Here is a 19,427-nt window from a genome sequence, read left to right on the forward strand (position 1 = left end):
AAATGTGACAAATTCTGTGATCCATTTCGATTGTATTGTTACTTTTTATTGTTTTATTTTTCAAACCTAGTACTTATTATCTTGTATTTGTTGTTGTTTTGTTGTTTTTTTTTTATATATTTGTTAATTTTGACATTCTAATCTAAGCGATTCTCTTTCACACTGCTGGTGGGTATTATGGATATTTTTGGTTTTATTTTTATATTTTCATTGTGTTCATATTTTCTTTTATTATTATTATTATTATTATTATTATTTTTTATATATTATTATTATATTATAACTATATATTGCTGAATTTATATAGGTACATATTTTATTATATTTAATGTTGCAAACTAATGATAATAATGGTAACGATTTTTTGAGTGATGAGTCGGATTTTCTTTCGGCGTCTTCGCATAGTAGTTTTCACAGTTTGTCACAACCGTTAGATGAACTTCTGGAATCTAACTTTTCAACTGTTGCGAAAAATTTTAATGCAGTCCATATAAATGCCCAAAGTATTCCAGCGCATTACACTGATTTGGTGAGCACTTTCTCTAATAGCCAGAACATTAACGCCATCTTGGTTTCGGAAACTTTTTTAAAACCATGTCTCCCTTCTTCTTCCTATTCCCTTCCTGGTTTCCATCTCATTCGTAATGACAGGACTGGCAAGGGTGGCGGAGGAGTTGCTATATATCTTAGGAGTAATCTTCCTTTCAGTATTCTTGACAAATCCCCCTCTCTTTATTCTGAATCTTCGGAACATCTTTTTGTGGAGGTGCTTTTGGGCCATCAGAAGCTCCTTTTGGGAGTTTTTTATGGTCCAAACCTACATATTGATTATTTCAGTAAATTTGAGACTTTGTTGGAAGATTTGGTACCCACGGTTGATCATACAGTTATTATGGGTGATTTTAACACCTGTCTGTTCAAACACGACTCCCGTTCTACTCGACTTCGCTCAATCGTGGATTCTATTAATCTGAACATTCTTCCGTCTTCCTCAACACATCACTTTCCTGACTGCCAGCCATCTTTGTTGGACCTTGCCATTGTCTCTTCTACTAATCATGTAACTGCTCACGGTCAACTTCCGGCCGAGGCCTTCTCCTATCATGACCTTATTTACCTTTCGTACAGAATCCGTTGTCCTAAGCCTAAACCACGAGTGGTCATGCAGCGCAGTTTCAGGAACTTTGATGAGGAAAGATTTATGCTTGACCTTAACGGTATTGATTGGGACGCTGTACTTAGAGCCCCTACTATAGATCAGAAGATGGAAATTTTCAACTCTATACTAATACAGCTATATGATATACATGCTCCACTCCGTCCTGTTCGATTGAAACATCTTCCTGCCCCTTGGCTCACTGCAGAAATTAGGGCATTGATGAACAAGCGCAATCTTGCTAAGGTGCGGTATAGAAACGATCCTTCAGATGAAACCCACCGTAGATTTAAGGAACTTCGCAACCGCTGTAGCAGGGTGTGCAGGGATGCGCAGCGCCGTCACATACATGCCTCGGTTTCTAATGGTGATCCTGCTAAGGTATGGTCTTTCCTAAATTCCCTTGGTATTGGCAAATCAAAATCTCCTACTCCCTTTAATCTTGACCTTAACTCCTTGAACTCGCATTTCACAACGCCTTCCTCTCTTTCTTCTAGTATCAAGCAATCTACGCTACAGTCACTTTCTACCGCCCATGACTCACAACATCCGGTTTTCTCCTTTAGGCTTGTGTCCGAAAGTGAAGTTGAGAAAAACATCTTGGCCATAAAATCCAATGCTGAAGGACTGGATGGAATAAACCGTAGGATGATGTTACATGGTTCTTCTATTCTGGTTCCTATACTTTGCCATATTTTCAACTTTTCTCTTGACACTGGCACTTTCCCGTCATGTTGGCGTCAGGCTGCTGTAGTCCCTGTTCCTAAAACCTCTAATCCATCTCTACCCTCTCATTTTCGTCCTATTTCTATTCTTCCGTTCCTTTCCAAAGTTCTTGAACGTCTTGTCCATAATCAGATCACAATTTTCATGAACTTCAATAATATCCTTAGCCCTTTCCAGTCTGGTTTCCGCTCGGGGCATAGCACTGTGTCTGCCTTGACCAAGGTGTCTGACGACATTCGCGAAGGTATGTCGTCTCAGCATCTGACAGTATTAGTTCTTTTAGACTTCAGCAACGCCTTCAACACTGTTGACTTCGACATCCTTTTAGCAATGTTAAAATCTATCCTGGTATCAGATTCGGTTGTGGAGTGGTTTCGCCACTATCTCGTTGGGCGAAGGCAATGTGTACGTATCGATAACAAGCATTCTACCTTCTGTGATGTTACTGCTGGTGTGCCTCAGGGTGGCGTCCTCTCTCCTCTTCTTTTTTCAATATTTATTAACTCCCTTACTCCCTTGCTTTCTTGTCAGTATCATTTGTATGCTGACGATCTTCAGATCTATTCCCGGTCTCCTGTGCATGGTTTAGATAGTTTAATTGCTGAACTTAATGACGACCTTGCGACAATACACAATTGGAGTCGAACCCATGGCCTTACAGTCAATCCCAACACGTCGCAAGCCATCGTCATTGGTGGCTCGAAGCAGATAGCTAAGATAAATTATACGTCTGTTCCCTCGCTCGTCTTTGACTCCTTCCCTTTACCTTTCAGCCGTGTTGTCAAAAACCTTGGCGTTCTCTTTGACTCCACCCTGTCTTGGGCGCCACATATCGCTGAGGTTAGTAGAAAGGTGTTTGCTGCCTCCGGTTCATTGCGACGGTGGAAAAATCTGATTCCTGTGAAGACCAAGATTGAACTCGCGCAATCGCTGCTCCTACCTATTATGGATTATGCTGATGTCTGTGTTATTGACCTCAATGATGATCTATTAGGCAAGCTCCAACGTCTGCAGAATCTTTGCATCAGATTCATATACGGGTTGCGCAAGTTCGATCATGTGTCTGAGTATAGGAGAAGGCTTCAGTGGCTTTCTATCAAGCAGCGCCGTGAGGAGCACGTTCTCAGTTTCCTTTATAATGTACTGTATGACCCTCGAAGCCCACCTTACCTTAAGGAACGTTTTCGTTTTCTCGGTGAAGATCACAATCGCGAATTAAGGTCCAAGGCGGATAACTTGCTGAAGCCTCCCTTCACCCGGTCAAGATACTACATGAACTCCTTTACGATTATGGCTGCACAATTGTGGAATGAACTTCCGTCTGAAATACGACATTCCAAGTCGCTTCTTATTTTTAAAACTGCATTGCGTAACTATCTTCTGAAATCTTCTGAAAGCTTTCGCTTCTCTAATCTGCTGAGCTTCGCAGATGATATGAAAATATATGCCAAGATTTCTTCAGTTGATGACGCTACTGCTCTTCAATCTGATTTATCTCGTCTTGATGACTACTGTGTTAGCAATAAGCTGGACCTTAACCCCTCTAAATGTTTCTCAATGACTTTTTCGCGTAAGTTTGATAATATATGTACCTCGTATAGCTTGAGAAACATTAATCTTCAACATAAGATAATGATGAAAGATCTAGGGGTCATTCATGATTCTAAGCTAATTTTTGATACTCATATAGATGCTATTGTTTCTCAAGCTATTAAGTCACTTGGATTCATAATACGGAATTCAGTCAGTTTCTCAAGACCTAAAACTTTCCGAATATTGTATTGTGCGTATGTACGTAGTAAATTGGAATATGCCTCCCAAATTTGGAATCCATGTTATCAAATTTATGTAGACAGAGTTGAATGAGTCCAGAAAAAATTTATGAAAATCTTGTGTTATAAAATGGGCAAGTCTTTTAATTCAATCGAATATCTACGTCTTTGTAAGGATCAACACATATTGCCTCTTATTACTCGCCGGAATATTGCTGATTTAGTGTATTTGTTTAACATCATAAATGGTGATGTCGACTGTCCCGAATTACTGAGTAGTATTGTGTTTAATATACCTACGCGTTCCATGAGATACTATCGTCCTGTTGCGGTTCCGCTGGCGAGGACTAAATATAGACAAAACAGTTTTCTGTATAGGGCTTGCAAGAATTTAAACGATGTGTTGAGCAGGATTGGACTTGATATTGACATTTTCAATTCTAATTCGAACTCATTAAAGCGTAAACTTGTGGACGCGTTTGTTTAACGGGTGATCATTTCGTGGCACAGGTATTGGGATATATGTGGTTTGCATTGCGTACATGCATGCATATGTATATATGTGTGTATGTGTGTATGTACATATATGTAGATATATATATAAGTATATATTAAGTTTATTTGTTGTGACTACTTTCTAAGTGCTCATTGTTTAGTTATTATGTTATTATAAGCGAAAACCTTTAATTGGCTGTAATGTATTTGTTGATGTTTTTTAATTTTTTGTAAAGCTGTTGGTGTGGTGGTGTGGTTGTCTATGTGTGTGTCCATGGCACCCGCGACACAGGGTTTTCCCTAGTGCGGGGCTATGTTGAGTGTGTGTTGAGTGTGTGCGTTATTTAGGTATATATATTTCTTTATTATTTACAAATATATATGTAAGTCTAGTACACCGTTATTTATTTATTTATTATTCGATACATATATATATTATACTACCTTATACGTTTCTGACTTTGGCACACTACCTCTTCTCCTTAGATTAGCTTTCCTATACCTCAAAGGTTGTCTGGAAGAGATCGCTCTTAGCGATAAGACCGCCTTTGTCCACATTAGTTTTAAGTTGTCTATGTACTGTTTTTGTTATTGTATGTGAGCAATAAAGTGTATATCTATCTATCTATCTATCTAATACTTACTTACTTTACTTATAGTAATAAAAGATCTGACGGGCAATGCCACTGCGCCGGTCACCCTGAGACATAAGTTGACATGTTTCATGTGCCTGTAATTTCACCAGCACTCTTACCCTTCAAAATCGGAACACAGTAATGCTGACATTACTGCTTGGCGGTAGAACTGATTTGTAGGGGACTAAACAGATTTGCCCTTACTCGACGTAGAATACAAACTGTCTTTGGAGAGCTGCCTAGGCGGCCTATGACGGTTACGTTTCGATCGTGCTGGAGTCACCGCACTTATCGACGTGGAACTGCATTAAATCGGTCAGAAAAAGCTCTATGTCCATATAAGTATTTATATTGCGGCGGAACGGAATGAAAGCGAATTTTTGTAACGATATTGAATATAGCATAATGAACTTTATGGTCAACCGTGTAATGTACAAACTAGATACGCGCCAAAATCTTAAAAAACCGACCTTAAAAGTTCGTGTAATTACATATATTTGCCAAGTTTTATTGAAATCGGTTACCGGAAGTGCACGAAACCAGATTTATTCCCTAGTTTGCCATCCTTAGAGGTGGAATATTTTCTTCAAATTTAAATGGGACCGATACTGAGGTACTAGCCAACAAAAAAAAGAATCTTTAAAATCAATTCACAAATAAATTTTCACCACACGAAAAATGATCGGTGGCCGGCGGCATCTCTGGTGTTTCTTTTACTTTTAAAGTTAGTTTAAGAAGGACAAATCTGTGAAGCGTTGTATTATATTAATTGTGTAAGTTGTATGATGTATATTAAATTAATATTATATAAAATGCTCCCTTTATCTTGTCGCCAGTATTGATACCTAATCGATAATAGCTTCTCGGTATCATCCCATAGCGCATAGTTACGATAATCGCTAGCAGCCAATTCATTTTATAGAACGTTTACGTGTGACGTTATTATATAAAAAAATATTTTTCTCACTTATTATTTTGCTATATACTGTGAAATAATGACTGTTCGTCCGGTACCACCGATACTAGCAGAAAAAGCTAAAAATGAATTAAACGAAGATCCGAACAGATTGAAGAATGACTTGCAAAGTCTGAAAGACTGGATTGCTAAGCAACCGCACCTACGCGCTAGAACCGGTGAGTTTTATTGTATACTAAAATTTAGATTCTTAGGTACGGGTATACTACTACAAGGAAAAAGCAACGCAGGATGGATTTACGACAAGGCCCAGTCGCACAACATTATGTGTACCTGCATAAAAGCATACCAGACTAGTATACTTATCAAACCACCAAAGTACTTTCATAATAAGTATATCTCATAGAGCACAACCAACAACGGCTTTAAAGATTTTGTCTAAAGTACAAAGAAGTGTATGTTTAATATCCAACGAATACTAAACAAGGTAATTTATACTTGCTTTGTAAATATCGTATACTGTAGGCATATATAAATTGTAGTTAATACAATAATAAATTTAATAATAAAATATCCAAACCTATTTGTTCGGTTATTTGTAAACTGTGGTGCACCAAATCTTTTCTTTCGATAAAAAAAAATCTACAAATTATTGTACGTAAAGATACATGTGTACTCGTAATATACTTAGGCCTATGTAGATCGTGTCATTAGATATAACTCCAAAATCACTAGTAATCGTGTTCTAAGCGCGTGTCAAAAACAGTGTCTTTGAAAGGCATACTGCGTAGTAGGTGCAATACAGTATAGAATTTCATGTCTAATGAATAAAGTATACATTTCTTCGAACAACAAAAAATAGGTCGCCGACGGTAAGCGACCGTAGGCGACTTCGCGCGATGTAGCGCGGCGCAGCGCGACGCTGCCTTCCGTCGCCAGCTTTTGCCGCCAAAGGCAATGCAAAATGTCACTTAGCTTATGTTCTCAACAACAAGGTATAAGGCTTGATTCACATCGCGGAGACGCTACGCGACGCGGCGCGGGCTGCATTCAAGCGAGTAATGCAAGATAAACTTTATACTCATCAAAATAAGGCAACTTTTCATTAAACAAACATGAAGACGAAGATGCAGTAAGCGACGGCGCGCTGCAGAGAGAACATATTCTCCACTAAATAAAGTATACATTTCTTCAAACAAAAGAGAAAAGCCGAGCTGCGTCGCCTACGGTAGGTTGCGGTTGGCGACGTCGCTAACCGTCGGTGACTTGTTCCGCCTTCAGGATTGCAAAGTGTAACTTAGCTCCTAAACAATATGGTATATTTCTTTGAAAGGCATATTGCGTTGTAGATGCAATATAGTAAAGAATTTCATGTTTACTAAACAAAGTCGATATTTCTTTGAAAGCATAGCAAAAAGCAGCGCTGCGTCGCGCTGCGCCGCCAACGGTCGCCTACCGTCGCCGACGCAGCGCGGCTTTTCTCTTTTGATAGAAGCAATATATACTTTATTCAGTAGATAATATGTTCTATATTATAATGCATATTATAAAGTGCGCCTGGCGCAGCTCGACGCACCGCGGGACACACGACGGGAGACCGCGGCGGCTTGCTGCCGCCTCTACTGTGGTCGTGTTTAAGCAATTTGTAGATTATATATGCAAATAATATTGCATGGATGAGAAAGTCCCGGGTTTCATTACCGGTAGAACCAATTTCGAAAATGTACTTTTCTAAAGTGTTTTTGGCCTAGGTGTTCTGGGTAGTGTCGCGGAGCGAACTTTGTAGCTCTTGGTTCCGGGTTTGACTCCTGGTAGAACCAATTTGAAAATGAACTTTTCTAAAGTGGTTTTGGCCTGGGTGTTCTGGGTAGTGCCGCGAAGTGAATTCCGCAGGTTTTGGTTCCGGGTTCAGCTCCCGGTAGAACCAATTTTGAAAACGAACTTTTTCTGAAGTGTTTTTGGCCGCCTGGGTATTTTGGGTAGTGCCGCGGAGCGAACTTCGTAGTCTTATGTTCCGGGTTCGACTCCCGGTAGAACCAATTTCGAAAATGAACTTTGCTAAAGCGGTTTTGGTCTAGGTGTTCTGGGTAGTGCCGCGAAGTGAATTCCGTAGCTCTTGCTTCCGGGTTCGATTCCCCGTACAACCATTTTGGGAAATGAACTTATCTAAAGTGGTTTTATTTAACCTAAGTGGGTTAACTTGATGAACTAAATTAAAAAAAAGTGGATGAGCTTTTTCCTGATCTGTTGTCAGACAACCACTAGAGCCTGTAGCATGACGCCGCAATAAACCTATATATACCGCCATGCTACGTATGCTGGTCTCAAACAATGGAACTCTCTGTACTCCTTATGAGCACCAGAACATGGAATCCAACCAGGGGCATTGCCAGAATATCTAGGCCAAAACCACTTCAGCAAAGTTCATTTCCCAAATTAGTTCCACCGAGAGTCCAACCCGGGACCAAGAGCTACGGAATTCACTCTGAAGCACTACCCAAAGCACCTAAGCCAAAACCGTTTTAGAATAGTTTATTTTTTAAATTGGTTCTACCGGGAATCGTACCCGGAACCGAGATCTACGGAATTCACTCCGCGGCTCTACCGAGAACACCTCAGCCAAAACCACTTTAGAAAAGTTCATTTCCCCAAATTGGTTCTACCGGGAACCGTTACGGGTTCGGTTCCTTCTCATGCGGTGCTCAAACCGTTGGATCACAGAGGTAATCTTATTTGGACTATTATATTAATTGCATGTAAAATCTACAAATTGCATAAACACAACCACCCACTTTGCATTGCTGGAGGCCGCGCGAATTCACCTACGGTCGCCAACCGTTACCTATTTCGCGGTTGCGACTGTTGCACTCAACCCCTGATGAAGACCTTCGATTATGGTTGAAACTAGTCGGACCGATTCCGACTAAAATACTACGCGAGTAAGTCCCGTTACTTTTATATTATAATGTGTGATAACCGCGTTAATTTTCATAATAAAAAAATATGGTAGTTCCAAGTCATAAATCAGGGTATTATGAACTAGTGGGAAATTAAAGACCAATCTCTTTTCTGTCGGTGTTCGCTAAGCTTTTGGAAGCACTTGTTAGTCCATACATTTAAAATTCCTTTAAGCAATATTTGACTGATCACCAACTTTGTATATATCCTTTGCAACTTGTAATTTTCAATGTCATTTATTTGAGCAATAAAGAATTATTATTATTATTATGGTTTCACTAAAGGTCGATCAACTTCTACTAACTTGGCGACCTTTGTAGAGGCTGTTATCGATGCTATAGACTCGAATGCGCAAGTTGGCGTCATTTACACCGATTTCAGCAGGGCTTTTGATAAAGTTTCGTACAGTATTCCTGTCGAGAAGTTAGTAACGTATGGGTTTGATGGTTCTATGTTGCAATGGCTTGTATTTTACCTGAATAATAGAAATTTTTACATGGTCGTAAATGAGTTCACTCTTGAAATGTGTAACATTGTTTCTGAAGTCTCTTATTTTGATCATATTCTTATTAATATACTTGTGAACATAACATTGTTTATTATTTAGTGTCTGAATCGTGTTGTGCGTTCTACTTATAAAAAACTTTCTTGCTTAGTCATTCCATTTTTGGTCTTAAATTTTTTTTTTAATAATTCCATGTAATGGAAAGAACCAGTCGCACGACTTGTTGGTGGTAAGCGATACGCCTATCCATAACAGTTGCAGAGCCTTTCAGAGCACTACCAATGCGCCCGTTGAGATTGCGCCCTGAGACATAAGTTGACAAGTCCCATGTGCCTGTAATTTCATCAGCACCCTTACACCTTAAAACTGGAACGTAGAAATGCTCAAACTAATGCTTGGCGGCAGAAATAAATAAGGTGGAAGTACTTCTCTACTGCTACTAAAATTGTTTTTGTTTCAATTTCATTTTCATTTTCTAAATGACTGTTTTGTTATACTTTTTTATTGCATGTGGTGCTCAACTATGATTAGTTACGCTATTAGCTACGTTTTCGAAATGTAATAATGCATGAAATATTGTAGTAACTGGTGGTGTGACTAATAAATGATTAAAATAAAATAAAACTTAATCTGCTAAAACGTCATTTCCCAACTTAACGTCGCCGTCGTATCTTACTTCGTATGATAAATTTTTAACTGATTACTGATTAGTTTTATTAGTATAGTTACTATGTTCTGATACCGACACTCACATGTTATCAATCAAGAAAATATACGATAATTTAAATACATACTTACTTTGTAATATAATCTGCCAACCGATGAGAAAGAAATTCAAAATATTGTAATAAAAATAAACTTTAGATTAAAATAGGTTAACAACTAATAATAACAGTCAATTTCCATAAAATGCGAATAGATCTGAAGCTTGGTTTTTAGAAAACAGTAAAGCGGTTAAAGTTTTTCGCGGTTTGTATCTGACTTATTGGGTCAAACAACGAAAATTCGTACTTTATTTTGAATTTGGATTGAAGAAATAGACCGTCAGAAAAGACAGCAAGAAGATGAAGAGACTGATATGCGATCTTTATAATAAATTCACAACACAATTACGTGTACCAAAACAAGTATCTTATATACGCATTGTGCGTGCATGTTTGACATATAAAGGTATATCAAACATGTAAACTTTAGGCTCAACTCACACTGGCGCAGAGTCAAAGCGTCGCGACGCGTCATGCTTTTCGCGTACAGCTTATTCATCTCCATTTTCCCATTATTAAGGTACAAATTTGTGTTATGCAAATATGGAAACGAGCGTCGCCGTATGTCACTTCTGACGTCTCACTGCGCAATGAGGCGTCAGACGCCGACCACACTGTGACCTGGGCGCACTAATGCGAGCGTTTCTAAGCGTTGTAGTTGAAAAACAGGACACGACGCGACGCTTCGACCCTGCGCCAGTTTGAGTTGAGCCTTAGTCTACTCTTTCAGACGACCAATGGCTATTAGCATTTCTACGTGGTTGCAAGTTCAGTCTGGAGAGGACCAAGGAAAAGATCGACCTGTATTATTCCTGTAGAAGCGCAGCGCCTGATTTCTATAGGATCAAACATACAGATCCGAAATTTAATGAAATCCTGGAACTGGGGTAAGCAGACTTTGAGAATACACTGGCTGGAAAATACTCAACAGGTAAATGCTAAAACGCACTGGTATTAAAAAAGACAAAGTTTTGAATCTGTTTATGACTGGCTTCAAGCAAATGTCATAGAAAATATGTGTCAGTAGTAAAAAGATGCACTATCTGCAGTGATAATACTAGTAACTCGTCTAATTACTAGTGCCTGTTTCTACTTTCAGAGTTTTTCTCGTTCTGCCAAATTTCAAATTGGACGCAGCATCGTCCTACACACCACAAGTGATACTAATTCGACCTGGAGCCTACGATCCTGACAAATATTCCATCACAGAAACTGTTTCTCTATCCCATGTTATTGAAAAAGTGAGTAGTTACAAGAGTTACCAATTTTGCGACGACTCACGTCGACGCGCGGCGCCAAGAGTTGTACTTGGAAAACAGGACGCGACGCGACGCTTCGACTCTGCGCCAGTATGAGTTGAGCCTAACACTTGTGATGTGATGTAAGCAGAAACTGTCAGCGTAAAACTGTAAGCTACTCCACATAAGTCAATACGGTGCAAAATATTATTAAATATAATGTGTGATCCCACTTCTTTCAAGCGTCTTTTGTTTTATAGATAGTGATGATGGAGAACGACAATGCCATTATAACAGGTACACAAATTATTCTCGATTTGGACGGAGCGACTATTGGGCACTTGATGCAGATGACACCTTCAGTCATTAAGAAAATGGTTGTCACTACACAGGTTAGTAAATACATATAAACACCAATCATGTACCTCCACTTTAACAACACGGTTTGGTGGAGATTGAAGAATATTCTTTTTAATAAAAGAAACATCTTCGTTCGATAGAAGAATTAACGTGAAATATGAAAAAATATATAAAACATCTCTCAAAACGTAGTCAACATCACTTTTTGAAAGTACTTCATCGTTTTAAGTAGAACAACTTTGTTGTAAATAATTCTAGCAGGACTTTTTTATTTACAGGACGCGCTGCCATTCCGAGAGAAAGGCACCCATTACTTGAATACACCTGCAGGATTCGAAACCTTTTTCAATGCATTCAAAGCTCTCATAAGTAAAAAAAACCAGAGTAGAGTAAGTTGTCTACTTAGCTGCAGATTATATTTCGTTTCTCTCGTAAATTGTATTTTTTACTTTTTTCCAAGGAACTTTGGGAATTTTTCCATTCGGTCATTTAGACATTAAAAAATAGTTATTCTTCTTCTTATCGAACCAATAGCATACATTGTCATGCTTGCAAAGGTTACGGTACGTCGTGCAGGGAGTCTCCTTTCGTGCACCCCAAAGTTATACGGGAGGTGCACTATAAGTTTTCGGAATGAATAAGAAAAAAAATATATACATGGTTAGAAATTAATTTATTGTTTCTCAAAATATTCTCCGTTAGCGTTAATGCACTTTTTCATACGAATGAACCAATTTTGAAAACATTTATGCCACTCCTCCGTGACAATTTTTAAAACATATTTTTCATACTCTTCGACAGCCTCTTCAGGTGATGAAGATCGTTGACCGCGTAACTGGTTCTTAATTTTTGGAAATAAATAAAAGTCATAAGGTCCTAGGTCGGGAATGTATGTGAAATGGCTCATAAGGTTAACGTTGTTCATCTTCAAAAATTCATTTGTCTGTCTGGCCGTGTGAGAACTGGCATTATCGTGGTGCAAGATGATACGGCGTTTACGGTTATATTTACTGAGTTTGTCAATAACTTCCGATAAACAAATGGACGTGTACCAATCATTATTCACGGTACAACGATTCTCCAAAGCAACAGTAGCCACGTGTCCAGTTTTATTAAAAAAAGAAGCAATCATCCGCTTAGAGGCATTTTTCACGCGCGCCACTTTGGTTGGTTTCGGCTCATCTTGAAAGACCCATACCCTCGATTGCTGCTTTGTTTTGGGATCGTAACTATAAATCCATATTTCGTCACCGGTTACTATATCCCACACCAAATTTGACGCCCCTTCGTTGAATCTGGTAAGTATGGCATTGCACCAAGTGACGCGATCCGTTATTTGAGCCTCAGTCAGATTGTGTGGGATTCACCGAGAGCACAGCTTTTTCACACCCAAACGTTTGTGTAGTATTGATTGTATTTGACTCATGCTTATGCCTAAAGATGCCCGAATCTCATGGTATGTCATGATGCGACATGCCTGTCCGTTTTGATCATACGGTGCACAGCATCGATGCTTTTGTTGTTCACAGCAGTGGACGGGCGACCATGTCGAAATTCGTCACTGAGATACACACGATCGCGTTTGAATTCTGCCAGTCAGCTATAAATATTCGTCTTGCATGGTGCTTCATCGCTCAAAGCAGTGTGAAGCCGAGCGAAGCTCCGCTGAGCTGTTAAATTACACCTAAAGACGCAGAAAATCATACTACGAAAATTTTCACGAGTTAAATCCATGGTGATGTAGAATATCAATTTCTAAAATGACGCCACAAAGTAAAAACAAGTGACAGTCAGATGAAACAGACTGTATTTTACAGCCAAAGAGTTCAATTTTCTAATGTTGTAATTACTTTTTAAATGTTGTTTATGTAAGTGGCCAGTTCCGGAAACTTATAGTGCGCCCTATGTATTTAGAATTGGATTTGACAATTAGTTATCTTATTTCTTTCGTTTAAGTATTCACACATTTAAAAAAAAATTATCGTTACAGTTACACGTTCACAATAAAAACTATGAAGAAATGTACAAATACATCCCAAAAGACGTATTACCCGCTGAATATGGAGGAAACGGTGGTACTATAAAAGAGATTATAGGTAGGTATAATAATAATAAATGTTTCTAGACATATGTCTTCTTTAGATGTTGATGCAAAATTATGAACTTGTGAAGACACACACGACTTACTGACAAAAGTACTATACCCATACATGTCAGAGTAAGACCGTAAGGGAAACGATGAGGGGAATATCGTAGATTTAGTCAGGAATTGTTTGATAATTGGCCTATTCACTTTTCTTATCAATTTGTTAAGCCGGCGGTGGAATAATAACGTCAGTTGAGTGCAATTAATTCGTTTACCCACTTTCACGTTAATTAGTTCAAAAGTACAAAGGATGAATCAGGTTAAAACGAATTTTAAATGTCACGCGGCAAGTTCACAGGGTCTGCCGCGTTCGGATGTTCACTTTCCAAGTATCTCGAAAAAAACCCCTCTTGGCAATCGTTTATCAAGTATGGTCAACTTCTCTCCTTATTTTCATATGTCAACCCTGCCAACGACCATCACCTTATAGAACCACGTCAGACGACTAATAAAACTGAACAAATTCAAACTACACGAGGGCCATGCCCTCTGTGACTTTACCCAATTTGAATTGTCACATGACGACATTACGTAAATAATAAATCGAACTCTGTCGTATTACGATTGTCGCAAGTGATAACTAGTTCCTACTTCTTTATCTAGACACTCCAAAGTACAAGGTGCCCGCGAAGGACCGTGTTTGTTTTGACTTAAGCACTTGAAGTAAGAATTTGGTTGTGGTACATTACTTATCAAAAGGAATTTTTATGTGTGGTATTAGGTTAACGAGATTGGGTTTACTCGTCCGTTGGCATCTTATTTGCGTGTTACTGCCACACAACGCAGACTTGAGGAGTTCTGATTTTCGAGATATATTTTTAACAAAAATGTGCGGCTATTTTAACATTGTAAGTTAATTGCAGGGTTGTGATGTCTACGATTTTTGCTGAGTGTTTTTTGTATTTTCAGACTCTAGGCAATATGGTGCCTATTATACAAATGACATTACAAGTGTGTACGTTAAATCGATTTATAGTAATCGAAAAAACCTTGAAATGTAATGTAACGCACATTCTGTGCGTCCAATTTTGCTTTCTGAACACAGATGATACACTAAGGGTCGTATTCTAGAACTCTACTCAATGCTCAAGTCAGGATTGCAATGGAAACACAAGCACTGGAAATACGACCCTAATGGCAGGGACTTGAGTATGATTTTCAGTGCTCACTGCAATACTCAAGTCCTGACTTGAGCATTGAGTAGAGTTCTAGAATACGACCCTATGAGAAGGTGTGTCTGTTATCATTATCAGTCAACGTATTTCAGATTCAAATTGAGGTAGTTTGTACAATTATAGTTTTTTTTTCACCTCTTATGTTTGTAAAGTAAGCGGGTTAAAAGTTTATGATGTTATTGGGCTTAACAGGCGAAATGGCTTTTCCTTGTTATGATTACGATGATAATTAGAAACTTTACTGAGCTCGTATGCACTGTGTTGGTGCGTTTTTGTTAAGGACAGGGGCGTGATGAAAGGGCCTTTGCGTTCTGATTATAAATGAAAATGAAAGAAAAATACACACATCAAAAGTGTCTAGGGATCAAGTACGTTTAAGAGTATTGCTGCAATTAGGGTTAATTATATTAACTTTTTTGTATCGCTATTGATACTTTTTAGTGAGTTTTAACATTTAAATAAGGAATATTGTTTAAAATTCGATAATAAGAAGAAAATCGATTGTCAATGTGGTTTTGTATAAAAATGAGTTATAGCGTTTTGACAAAATCATTACAATATCTGCATCGGAACTGAAACAATTTACATTATTATGGAGAGACGACATCATTTAACCCGAGAAGTGATGATGCGAGCCGTCGGAATGTTGGAAGCTGGTTCCAGGCAACGTGCTGTGGCTTTCACTCTTAACACTACACAGAGCGTCATAAGTCGCCTCTGGACGCGCTATCGCATGACGGGCAGCGTGGCCGAGCGACATGGAGGACGATCTCGCATCACGACTCGCAGACAGGACCGGTATATCCAAAATACTGCTCGACGGAATCGTACCATGACCGCCATGATGTTGGTTACGAGGCTCCACAGCTCCTCAGGCTTGCTAATAAGCGATTAAACAATCCGAAATCGTTTACGTGAAGTGGGTCTGCGATCCCGAAGGCCGCTCAGAGTTCCACCTATTGCACCCTGCAATCGCAGGACCCGTTTACGATGGGCTCGCGAACACAGAAACTGGGAGGAAGAAGACTGGCGCTATGTGTGCTTTTCGGATGAATCCCGCTTCGGTATGAGACCGGATACAAGACGTACTCGAGTTTGGAGAACATCTGGACGTCATGAACGTTTGAGATATTGTCAGGAAGTTCATCCATATGGTGGGGGAACAATAATGATATGGGTCGGTATTTGGATCGGCGGAAGAACCGATCTCATTTGGATCAGGGGTAACCTCAATGCTCAAGTTTATGCAGAGAGGATTGTTTCAGATGTTATCATCCCTTTGCGAGACCAGTTGGGTGATTCATTTCAACTAATGCATGACAACGCACGTCCACACACGGCTAGAGTCGTAACACGCATTCTTGTCGAAGCTCGAATCAACGTTCTGCCGTGGCCTGCTCAATCGCCAGACCTCAATCCAATTGAGCACGCATGGGATATGCTTCAAAGAAGAGCTGTGCCGAGTATGCATACCGTACATACTCTACAACAATATTTTGACTTGTTACAAAACACATGGGCGGCCATTCCTCAAAGTGATTTTGATGAACTCATCTTAAGCATGCCAAATCGCTGTAATTGTGTGATTCGTGTTAATGGTGGAAATACAGATTATTAATTTTCTTATCTTTACAATAAAAATGAGCAAAATCATCATTTTCGCCATTTTTTTGTCATTTAATTGACGCCGTTAATTTGAGTTTTTTCCCACAATTTGCAAAAACATCAATTATATATAGATAGTTTATTTTAATTAAATATAGGGGTAAGCGGTTAAATAAAACATAAGCATTAAAGTAAGAAGTCGTCCTGGAAGACTGGATTTGGTAAATATTGCTTAAATAATTTTTATTTCAAAAATATTCACTTGATCCCTAGACACTTTTGATGTGTGTACTTTCAGTGTAATTACTAGCTGCTTTAATTTTGTGTGTTTGTAAAATATTTTGTACACTAAGTTTCAGTATAATAGACTTAAAGAATACTACTTTTGCAGTGACACTTTAGCATCTCGTTTCTCCGTGTACTAGGAATACATAAAAAAAAAACTTTTCTTAATTTACTTGTAGTGTATGTTTGTATTACCCTCTTTTATATTTTGGTTTTGAAGAATAAAAACAATATTTTCATTCTATTGATATGTAGGATCGTCACGGTTTTTCCATTCAAACTATCGTGCATATTTCTTTTTGACTGTCAGCGTTTCATTTGACGAAGATTCATATCTAGGTTTTAGTAAATCTTTCAAATACCCATACAATAGTACAGGGTCAAGAGCACGTCAAGCTTGACACTTAAGTTTCAATCCAACTCTATGCCGCTTACGATAAGAAAGGTCCAAAGTACAAAGTGTCAAGCTTGACGTGCTCTTGACTGTACGAGATTTACATGGAAAAATAATAATAACCGGTTGTAAATATCTCAAGGAATTTGTGTATAAATATTAATTAACATTTCATTTTGTTAAAATTTTTATTGAATTAATATTCAATTATTTTTATGTGAAATTACTCCACTAGTTTGTTATTGTACATAGTATTGTATTCATAATTATTTAATTTTGTTTTTGGGGTAATTTTGAAAAACTGAAAAGTACCAATTTGACTGTGCTATAAAAGGTATTCACTTCTACTTTCAGGTCTCATTTAGTTTCATACATGCCTAATATATGCAAATCATATTGATTTCCCCGATTTAAAGATTGTTTTTTCTAGATTGTGTCTTTTTTACTTTGTGTACACACTTCCAACATTTGCGCCAAAGTTTTTGCCAAAGAATGCACTATATAAATGTTCTTTTCAGACTATTGGAAAAAAAAGGTTCAAGAATATAGTTCATGGTTGGAAGAAGACGAAAATTATGGTACAGATGAGTCTATGAGGCCAGGAAAACCCAAAACAGCTGAAAACATGTTTGGCATTGAAGGATCTTTCCGACAACTCCAGGTGGATTAGTTACTAATGTCAATGATTTTTTATATTTGCAATAAATGTTTGAGAAATTGTTGAGTGTCATTTCTATCTAATAATTTCTGACGTTTATCACAGAAACATGATTGAGTATTGTGTTACAAAGTTTTATAAAATTTTATGCATAGAAATATACTATTCCTAATAGATTTTTCAGAAAATATGGCCAATTTCTGTTTTAGTAACCTTTATACGTGGGGTGCACTATAAGTTTCCGGAATGAATAAGAAAAAAATACTATAAATGGTCAGAAATAAATTTATTGTTTCTCAAAATATTCTCCGTTAGCGTTAATGCCCTTTTTCATACGAATAAACCAATTTTGAAAACGTTTATGATCCTCCTCCGTGACAATCTCTAAAACATATGTTTCATACTCTTTACTTTCCAGGTGATGAAAGTCGTTGACCGCGTAACTGGTTCTTAATTTTTGGAAATAAATAAAAGTAACAAGGTGCCAGGCGGGACTGTACGCGGGATGGCTCATAAGGTCAACGTTGTTCACCTTTAAAGATTCATTTGTCTGTGTGGCCGTGTGAGAACTGGCGTTATCGTGGTGCAAGATGATACGACGTTTACGGTTATTTTTACTGAGTTTGTCAATAACTGCCGGCAAACAAATGGTCGTGTACCAATAACTATTTACAGTATAACGATTCTCCAAAGCAATAGTAGCCACGTGTCTAGTTTTATTAAAGAAAGAAGTAATCATCCGTTTAGAGGCACTTTGTACGGGCGCCATTTTGGTTGGTCTCAGCACATCTTGAAAGACCTATACGCTCGATTGTTGCTTTGTTTTGGGATCGTAACTATAAATTCATGTTTCGCCACCTGTTACTATGTCCCACACCAAATTTGACTCTCTTCGTTGAATCTGGTAAGCATGGCATTGCACCAAGTGACGCGATCCGTTTCTTGAGCCTCAGTCACATTGTGTGAGATCCACCGAGAGCACAGCTTTTTCACGCCCACGTTAGTATTAGTGATAATATAAAGTAGTATTGATTTAGTAATAAAAAGTAATATTGATTGTATTTGACTCATAAAGCCTAAAGATTCCCGAATCACATGGTATGTCACATGCCTGTCTGTTTTGATCATACGGCGCACAGCATCAATGTTTTTGTTGTTCAGAGCAGTGGACGGGCGACCATCACGAAATTCGTTACTGAGTTTCACACGTCCGCGTTTGCATTCTGCAAAACCAGCAATAAATAGTCGTCTTGCATGGTGCTTCATCGTCAAAAGCAGTTTGAAGCCGAGCGAAGCTCAGCTGAGCTGTTAAATTACACAATTAAAGTCGTAGAAAATCATACTTCGAAAATTCTCACGAGTTAAATCCATGGTGATTTAGACAACCAATTTCTAAAATGACGCCATAATGCAATAACGAATGACAGTCAGATGAAACAAACTGTATTCTACAGTCAAAGAGTTCCATTTTCTAATGTAGTAATTACTTTTTAATTATTGTTTATGTAAGTGGCCAGTTCCGGAAAGTTATAGTGCGCCCTATGTATTTGTACGTGAGACGTCTTACTTAGAAGTAAGTTATAAATGAAGAAAGAAACTCTTCTCTGTTCACGTTTATTTTGTAAAACACTTATATAGT

General features: G+C 38.2%; 1 protein-coding gene across 1 annotated transcript; it reads left to right on the forward strand.

The window, feature by feature from the left end:
• The first annotated feature begins 5,741 nt into the window (after nucleotides 1–5,741).
• Nucleotides 5,742–17,800, forward strand: LOC113234946 (alpha-tocopherol transfer protein-like). Its single transcript, XM_026470470.1, has 7 exons — nucleotides 5,742–5,918; nucleotides 10,658–10,814; nucleotides 11,027–11,168; nucleotides 11,426–11,557; nucleotides 11,804–11,914; nucleotides 13,516–13,621; nucleotides 17,649–17,800. Exons 1-7 carry the CDS (start codon nucleotides 5,780–5,782, stop codon nucleotides 17,798–17,800), a joined length of 939 nt encoding a protein of 312 aa, XP_026326255.1. The 5' UTR covers nucleotides 5,742–5,779.
• Nucleotides 17,801–19,427: the final 1,627 nt, after the last annotated feature.

The sequence above is a fragment of the Hyposmocoma kahamanoa genome, unplaced genomic scaffold (genome assembly GCF_003589595.1).
Source record: "Hyposmocoma kahamanoa isolate Upper Pololo Valley unplaced genomic scaffold, ASM358959v1 102, whole genome shotgun sequence".
NCBI lineage: Eukaryota > Metazoa > Arthropoda > Insecta > Lepidoptera > Cosmopterigidae > Hyposmocoma > Hyposmocoma kahamanoa.

What these genes read in the sequence shown, in the direction of transcription:
- LOC113234946 (XM_026470470.1), top strand. Translation starts at nt 5,780, where the DNA reads ATGACTGTTCGTCCGGTACCACCGATACTAGCAGAAAAAGCTAAAAAT. An exon ending in GCACCTACGCGCTAGAACCG is followed by an intron (nt 5,919 to 10,657) that starts GTGAGTTTTATT and finishes CTACTCTTTCAG; the next exon opens with ACGACCAATGGCTATTAGCA. An exon ending in TACTATAAAAGAGATTATAG is followed by an intron (nt 13,622 to 17,648) that starts GTAGGTATAATA and finishes TGTTCTTTTCAG; the next exon opens with ACTATTGGAAAAAAAAGGTT.